Source organism: Ictidomys tridecemlineatus, chromosome 6, assembly GCF_052094955.1.
Source record: "Ictidomys tridecemlineatus isolate mIctTri1 chromosome 6, mIctTri1.hap1, whole genome shotgun sequence".
Classification (NCBI taxonomy): Eukaryota; Metazoa; Chordata; class Mammalia; order Rodentia; family Sciuridae; genus Ictidomys; species Ictidomys tridecemlineatus.
The window spans coordinates 51,159,273-51,168,596 of NC_135482.1; the positions used below are offsets into that span (position 1 = coordinate 51,159,273).

The 9,324-nt window shown below is 38.4% G+C and overlaps 1 protein-coding gene across 1 annotated transcript; it reads left to right on the forward strand.

Annotated features, from left to right (window-relative positions):
- Nucleotides 1–356: 356 nt before the first annotated feature.
- Avpr1a (arginine vasopressin receptor 1A) lies at nucleotides 357–6,799 on the forward strand. The gene is made up of 2 exons (XM_005328685.5): nucleotides 357–2,177; nucleotides 4,521–6,799. Exons 1-2 carry the CDS (start codon nucleotides 1,205–1,207, stop codon nucleotides 4,802–4,804), a joined length of 1,257 nt encoding a protein of 418 aa, XP_005328742.1. The 5' UTR covers nucleotides 357–1,204; the 3' UTR covers nucleotides 4,805–6,799.
- Nucleotides 6,800–9,324: the final 2,525 nt, after the last annotated feature.

Here is a 9,324-nt window from a genome sequence, read left to right on the forward strand (position 1 = left end):
CTTTTTCCCCAGAGCATGTTTTCTGCTTTAAGATTCCTCTTTCTCACCCCGACAACGGAAGCCTGGAGGTTTTTCTCTCCTCTGCCCTGGACAGCACTGCCAGGGTGGATGTTGATTGGCAGCTGTTCTTTTAGCCTTCAGAAGAGACCAGAGAAGTCTGCAGGATCCAGTATTAAACAAATGAAGTCTCCATGGACTACTGCAGCCCAATTTCCGCCATCCCCTCAGTGGGAATCCTGCTTTCCCAGAGAAACTCTCTGGAATCTAGTTTAGAGAAAACTCCCTAGGCCCCTTGCCCTACACAGGATCTGGAAAATCAGAAGATGCTCCTTTCCCTTCACTACTAATGACTGTGTCCTTCCCTCTGGCAAACCAATACAGTAACAGCGGGCACCAAGTCCCATTGAGAAGAATGCATCCTTTAAGTCACAAGGTGGTTACCAGAGTGGAGTGGGGAGGCGGGAGCAAAACTGCCTCGGGAATAAAATTAGCCAGACTAGCTGCGGAGGGATAAGATCAGTGAGCCGAGAAATACTCCCACTGGAGGACGTGGGGTTTAGCGCCAAGTTCAGGTAGGTGCTTGAGCCAGCGCGCGGTTGCATAGACCTGAGATTTCCCGGTACAGCGCTTACTCTCCTGCGGAAATCAAATGTGGGTTTAAGGTGGCCGGTGAAAGAAGCTTGAGGAAACGGTGACGATCCTCTAAAAGGCAAGATCCCGTCCGGTTCTCCAAGTTTTGGAACGAGAGAGATCGCCTCGATTCCGCCTATTAAATCGAAGGATCCTCGGGTCTCCCAGCCCCACCCCTGCAGCAATGATGCAAAGAGGACAAATCACCAACGAAAGGAGGGAAGTTGGAGTGAGGCAAGAACAGTCTCCAGCCACTAGGGCGAGAGGAAGCGCGTCCCGCGGAATCAACCTCTGCATTAATCATTGAGTTCTGGGCTCAGCGCTTTCAGAAGCTCGGAGCGCACCTTTACAGCTTTACGAGAGTTGGGAAAAGGCAGAGCAGGGAGAGGGGCTGCAGCACCGCACCCAGAGCTACTCAGTGGACAAGTGCTGGCGTGCGGGAGGTTTGAAGGGCCCCGCGAGCCCGGAGCTTGGAAAGGACAGCGCCCTTGGGAAAAAAAGACCCCAAGTCCCCCGAGGTGAGAAAGGAGCTCCCTGCGCTGCCCCGGGTCTCAAAAGCGCTGTACTAGACAGCATGCGTTTCTCCAGAGGCGCCGACGCGGGACCGCTGGGCAACTCCAGTTCGTGGTGGCCTCTGGCTGCCGATAGTGCCAACCAGAGCCAGGAAGCAGATGCGCTTGGGGAAGGTGGTGGAAGTCCCCCGGGAGACCGGCGCAATGAGGAACTGGCCAAGCTGGAGATCGCGGTGCTGGCGGTGACTTTCGTGGTGGCCGTGCTAGGCAACAGCAGCGTGCTTCTGGCGCTACACCGCACACCGCGCAAGACGTCCCGCATGCACCTCTTCATCCGACACCTCAGCCTGGCCGACCTCGCTGTCGCCTTCTTCCAGGTGTTACCGCAGCTGTGCTGGGACATAACCTACCGTTTCCGCGGACCCGACTGGCTGTGTCGCGTGGTGAAGCACCTGCAGGTGTTCGCCATGTTCGCGTCGGCTTACATGCTGGTAGTAATGACCGCAGATCGCTACATTGCTGTGTGCCACCCGCTCAAGACTCTGCAGCAGCCGGCGCGCCGCTCGCGCTTCATGATCGCCGCCTCTTGGGTACTGAGCTTCGTGCTGAGCACCCCACAGTACTTCATCTTCTCCATGATCGAGGTGAACAATGTTACCAAAGCTCAAGACTGCTGGGCCACTTTCATCCAACCCTGGGGCACCCGAGCCTATGTGACCTGGATGACAAGCGGCATCTTCGTGGCACCCGTGGTCATCTTAGGTACCTGCTACGGCTTCATCTGCTACCACATCTGGCGCAACATCCGCGGAAAGACCGCGTCGCGCCAGAGCAAGGGTGCAAGCGGCGCGGAGGACGCCCTCCATAAGGGGATTCTGGTAGCGCCCTGTGTCAGCAGTGTGAAGACCATTTCCCGCGCCAAGATTCGCACCGTAAAGATGACTTTTGTGATTGTGACGGCTTACATCCTCTGCTGGGCTCCTTTCTTCATCATCCAGATGTGGTCGGTCTGGGATGAAAACTTCATCTGGACCGGTAGGTGCTGACACAGTGGAGGCCAGTGGTGTGTGTGTCTGTGTGTGTGAGATAGAGAGAGGGAAAGAGAGAGGGGGGAGGGGAGGGGAGAGAGGGAAAGTATTTCTTTCCATACTGTCCTCTAAACAGTCCTTAAACTTCGGCATGCACAAAAATTACATCTTGGGGGAAATTGCCAAAAATACAAAATCTAAAAAAACATTTTAGAGGAAGAATGACTTTCTAATGACATGTGAAAATTATGTGAAACTAAAAAAAAAAAAAAAAGCGAGACATGGACCTGAGTACCTACTGTTGGAGCATATAAAAACCCAATCCTTCAGATAAATATAAAATTAAACACAAGAAAAAAAAATGCCAACTCCTAGGGTCTCCACTCCAGACACTATAATTCGATATCTCTACAATGAGGCCAAGAAATCAGCATTTGTAGCGTACAATGATGATATTAAGACCGTAAATCCAGGAACTGTGTCCTAATCACCCACTAACTTCAAAACAGAACAATGACCTTTTGCTAAGTCACTAAAGGCTGTGTACATATCCTGCTTTCAAGGCTATTGGATTCAGGAAAGCATTTTTAGGACCACGACTGTTTTTCGTTAGATCATGAAAAGTATCACAATTAATATAAAACTTTTATAGAAATTCCCTAAGGGCAAAGATAAACTTTTTTTTTTTTGAGAAAGCTAGTAAAATATTCTTAAAAGGTCAAGAATTCTAAGTTGGCAATTAGTTCATGTTCTTTTCCTTGACATAATCTTTAAAACTTTTTCTAACTTAATTACTTTCTATTTCCTGGTATTTCCAAGTAGGATTATTAATAACTTAATTTGTTAGACATATCCTTTAGTCTTTCAGCACTAATTTGACCACACAGCTATTTACTCCACAGAGTTGCAATGATTTTCTGACAGTGTTCCCTATACCTACTGGCATGTTTGATTTTAATTCCTTCACAAACTAGAGAGATTGGTTTCATCAGGATTTCCCAAAAGGAACATTATTTAGTTTGGCATATTGAAAAATGTTTTGTTTTAAAAAGGAAAAAAAAACTTTTTGAAACCAAACATATTACAGAAATATTTCTTACAACAACTGAAGTCAGGATATAGGCATTGGGTAGAGCCATCTGTTTTTTTAAGGATTGAGGTAGGAAGTATATATGATATATTTTGTGAGTCTTATATGCAAATAAAACATTTGAGTGTAAATTTAATTTAAATAAATATTTCTAACCACCAATAATGAAAAATATAACACACTTAACTTTTATTTACCATTTCCTGTTTTGCTTAGTCTCAGAAGCCTCTAATATTGCCAAATTTAACCTGATGTGTAATTATTGCTTTATTGAGATTTATACACAATTACTAAAATAATTTTCACTCATGCATGGATTTGTTGGTGATTTTTACTCTTTTTAAATACAGTCAGCCATGGTTCATGATCATCTCCAATAGCAACATCTAGCAGAAAGTTATCAACTAATCTGTAACTTATTCTGGCAATAGAACAGCAGGAAGACCCAAGTTTGTATATGCCAATCAAGGGAAAGTCTGTGCTTACTAATTATTCTTATTTTTAGAAAAAAGTATATTATCAGTACAATAGTATCACTGTGAAAGCTCATGATGTTCATGTAATTTACCACTGCTAATTAATATAAAGTGCTTCAGAAGCCTATTGAAATTTTTTAATTCAACCTTCTTAATATAATTTAATTGAGCCAAAAATATGATTTTCTTTTAAAAAATCAAATGAAAATTCTAATAATCCATTAAAAAATAACTAAAGCTTGCATTCTTCAAGGATCTATTTAAACTATTCTCTCATGTATTGTTTTCACATTACAAGAATATATTCAATTTGTAAAACTTTAAACTACTAAACATGGTCTTATAATGTCATAATGTTACTTGAATTATTAGGAAGAATACAATTTGATATACATTATTGTTGACTTGAAATTTATTCAAATTGTTGCTATTGTGTGAATGCTGTGTCTATTAGTACATACTCATACTAGTATAAAGTACAAAAATATTTTAATGAATTATTTCATAGCTTTATCATCTTGAAATTCCCATTCATCCTATTTAATATTTTAGTAGTGGTTTTAAATTTTTTGCATTAGTTTTGAGGCATTTTACTTATAAAAATATTTTATAATCAAGCCATCTCTAAATACTACCCAGTTTCCTGACTGATAAATAAAATGTCACTTTCTATACTAACCCCTAACATTTCTTTCCTCTTTAATCAATAGAAAAAGGAGTTTATCTGATGCTTAATTTCTTGCTTTGACTATTGAAATAATCTCGTTTTATGTTTTTCATACAGATTCAGAAAACCCTTCCACCACCATCACGGCATTACTGGCTTCTTTGAATAGTTGCTGCAATCCCTGGATATACATGTTTTTTAGTGGCCATCTCCTGCAAGACTGTGTCCAGAGCTTTCCATGCTGCCACCACATGAAGCAAAAATTCAACAAAGATACCGACAGTATGAGCAGAAGACAGACTTCTTATTCTAACAACCGAAGCCCAACAAATAGTACCGGTACATGGAAGGACTCACCTAAATCTTCCAAGTCCATCAAATTTATTCCTGTTTCAACCTGAGCCCCAAGTTCATACTGCCTGGTTCTTGTAATTGACTTTTTGGTCCATTACTGAATCCATCTAGAAATCATGAGGACAAACAGGCTTATGTGAGATAAGCAAAAATCAACTGGTCGGGTACAAGACTTTTGTTTCTAGTTGTATTTTACACATTGCTATGACTCAAAACCATGAATTATTTTATACAGAAAGTTAGTGAAAATACACCATACTAAAATCTGTGGGCCTGATTTCCAGAAATAACAGAAGTTATGTTTTTAAAGGACAAAACGTAACCAAACCGACTTCGTATTTTTACTATGGGTTTCTTTTAATTTCTGACATAAGTAAGACTTGGTTGGTTTAAAAGTCATAGAATTTCTGAACAAAGTGGGCTCATCATTTAGAGGAGACTTCAGAGAATCATGATTCCATAAAAAAAATCAATTTATACATCATAAAATACAGCCCCAAATGGGATCCTGGAGATGAGGTCTTGGGGAGGTTTTGGGGCCAGGGCTTATTGAGCAGGAGGTAGCCAGTTCTGAGTGAAAAGGAGAAAGTTCTGTTAGGAGCTATAAATCACTCTTGAGTTTCAAAATGATAACTTGATAACTGGCAGTGCCTTCCTTTATTTTCCTCACCTTTTAATGGCTCTGAGAATCATTAATTACTAGGATGTTGACAGAGAAAAAATTGTGAACAAGCTGAAAGTATCCTTTTCCTCCCGCTGTAAGATTGTTTTCAAGTTAGAATATGTATGAGGAATGCCAAATTTCATAGCGGAGTAGAAAAGATTGCCTAAAGAAGGCTGTAGACTTTATCTAGAACGTTGTTTGACAGTGTTATAAAGTGTCCTGTGCTACACTGATTATTAACCTGATGTTATCTTTATGTTTGGTGAGTCTGGATCCATAAATATGAGTCTGCTAGAGAGTTACTCAGGATATAAAGTGCCTCCCACTATGTTTAATTACAAAGGTCTGTTCTTTCCTTCCAGTCTCCCACGCACCTAACAGTTTCTGAATAGAGAAGAGGTTAGGGGTGGGGGTAAAGGTTGGGATACAGATGGAAAGAGAACTAACTGCTCTACTCCTCATCTGTATTCCTTTATTATTAAATGTATGTTATCTAAAAACACATCAAGCCTCTGTCTCCTTGGCTGTACAATGGCATTGATAACACCTCACAGGGTTGCTTTGAGAATTAAATGAAATCAAATGTGTGAAATAGCTTCACACCCTGTAAAATGCTATACTTATACTACAGGTGTTTTTTTTTAATATTCTCGAGATATTAAGAATTTCATAGTTCTTTATTCCTGCTTATTTTTTTATTAACCAAAATTAGTTGGTTTTACATCTGGGATATAAAATCCTAAAATTTAAATATAGATCTGCTGATTCATTGGAAGGCATTGCCAGCAGCCACTAAGCCAGACTTCTGCATGGCTAAAGTTTTCCGATGCAAGGATAGAGCTTGCTTTCCTTTGAATGCAGGTAAAGCAAAGCCAGCGAAGAACATCAGTTTGGTTCAACTCTAAGTAGAGATAAATTACAACACTCCTTGGCCATTGGTGTTGCATTTTTCATTACTGTTTTTTTTTTCTAGCTCTTTTGTCTGACTCCTTCTTAGAGATCGTGCACTGATTTGAGGTTACATTCATTAATAAATATTTTGCATCTCTTAGAAGATGTAATAGTTACTTTTAATAGTATTACTGGATTTCTTTTTTTAACTTTGTAGATAAGAGACCATGGACTGGATGGCACTGCTGTAACCTGGCATGAACTACTTCACTCCTTTTCATTCTCCTATCTTTCTAAATTCTCAGCCCTTAGACTCCCTTCATTGATGTGCTTAAAAAATGTATCCGAACAATGCATAAAATTATAGTCGAGATTATCCCTTTAGAGTTCTTTTTTTAAAAAATAACAAAGGGTTCTAGGGAGGTAGCTCATTGATGCAGCACTTATACAGCATGCATAATGCCCAGCTCAATCCCCAGCACCAAAATATTAATTAATTAACAAGTAAAACAAAAAAGAAATCACCTTGAATGAAAGTAACAAATATTTCTCTTAAAAGGCCTGTATCTCTTCAACATAAGCCCTCGGCTAAATTAATCACTGCTTTATTATTCGGATTAGAGCAGCATAGTTGTAACTCTCCCTTGTACGGTAGATAGTCACGTTAAATTTTTTTTCTTTGATAGTTCAAAAACTAAAGCCTTTTAGAGTGGAACAAAGATGATTCCACTTTTTCTAAATCCATTTGAAAGAAAACAATCTTTTGGCTCTTGTAGTAGGGTCTGTTTCAAAATGTTGATATGTACTGCCAAGTAAAACAATTCCATTTGACCATATTTCTGGAAGCATCTCTCAAATAAGGTGCGTATCAATCTTCTCACCTGTGTTTTCTCTTTTTAAATGCATCAGGAGATTAGACAGTGGGAAATGGTCTGGAGAGACACAAGAAGACCTGCTTACTTATTCTTCAATATGCAAATATATGGTCATCATCTCTGTGGTTTAGGGAGAAAAGCAGCTGTTTAGTGCTATACCTTCTTAATATTATATACCCAGAAATGGCATTCATATAATTCAAAACAATTATCCAGATTAGAATAATTATCCTGCCTGTCTTTTTCAGAAGAAAGGAAATTAGGCAATGAGCTGAAAGTGTTCTGGGAAGAGAAGTTTTCCTCTTCTCCACCAAAGACCTGAAACATTATACCAAATGGAGGCTTATAGTCAAGAATAAATGCATGTGACACTTTATTTTATTTTGTACAGTAATCTGTGGGAAGTCCCTGCAAGTATACATTATTAACTTATTTATATAGGCATCAGGAATGTGATTGATAGGGTCTATTACACATTTGATATACATTAATTGATGAAAAAGAAACATTTTAAAGTTTACATTCAGTACTTAATAGGTTGACTTGGGAGCATGTCTTTTAAAATGTAAACTCCTTGGTTTTTATTTTGAAAGTTCATTTAGGACATAACTGCAAAGGAAATTAGTAAAATTCTTGGGTTAATTATACTTGACCTACAGAGTTTCTAACACTATCAAAGGAGCCTTATACCATGATTGAACAAAGGGTGTAGTTATAGAGGAAAAAAATCAAATTTCTTAACAAAACGCAGTACCATACCAAACTTATTTGAGTTCCTAGGCTGGGAGACCTCTGATGATTAAGAAACCACAACTTTCAACTGTTATTGCACAAAATAATCTGATTTGGTTAAAGTTTTGGTTTTCATACCCTAAAATATATAATTTTGTAATTTATTTGGGCACCAGGAGCTTTAAATTATGGCCTTCAAGGTTGACTCTACCTAAAGCATCATTAGGTGTCATCTAGGAAGAAATTGAGCCTAATCCTTTAGGTTCCTGTTACTTCTCCTGTTAACAGGGGCCTTGTGGATCCTCCTACTGGAGACAGTAGCCTTATTAAGAACAAACCCCAGGCAGGGCCTCTAGGAGGCCATTCCAAATATGCAGAAGCAGCAGCTGTTTCCTTGCCCCATTCCCTGTGGCCCTCTCACTGACACTCAGTGCAACATCTGGAATCATGAGTAACAAAGCACAATAAATATTACAAAATGAGCCTTGACTAGAATTTGACCTTAGACAATTTGAGTCAAAAATTTAAAGACTCTGCAGTCGAAAGCTATTTTTCCAGGACAATCTAGGTGGGTTGAATCACAAATTGTGTGGTTCCTTTATACACACAGGTATTTAAAAAATTTTATTCTAACACAATTTTAGATACAATAAATTATTATAAATAACAATATGCATACAATCTGTAGTATGCTGGCATCAAAAACATATGTTATTAGAGCTAAAAATCAAATGCCATTGTTTTTATGTTGGTGTTTCATTTTGTTTTTTTGTGGTGTTCAGGATCTAACCCAGGTTCTCACACATGCTAAGCCAGTGTTGTACCAGAGACAAAATTTGCCAGTCCTTTTTTTAAAAAAAATTATGTAATATATGTACACAAATGTATCTTTTTATACTGACTTATGTTGTAAATAAAAATAAAAACAAAGTATCATAGAATGAACTAAATATTTTTGTGTTCTGTGGTCAAATTAACAAATTCAGAAGAATTAATAGAAAATGATGGTATCAGAATTATTATTAATATAAAAATAGCATTTCCACACACAAGTGTAATTGTTTTTATATCATGAGATTTATGACTTTAACATATTCTGTGATAATTTCCCTTATTCCTGTAAGAAAGTTGCTAGTTTTGAATGTTGAAATGTTTTGTGATTACATTTAATATCTGTGCTTGACAAGAAAAAAAGTGACTTACTTTACAGTGACTTGTACTATATTGTAATAACAAATGTATTATTCCTTAATTTTATCATGTATTGGCTCCTATAAATAAAAAATAATTTCAGAGTTGTTTTAAATAATTCTTTTACAACTTAGTTTAACAATGAAATATATTGCAAGTTAATTATGACTATTTTGAAAAAAGAAAAAGACGTGTTTTATAATTGGTATACAGT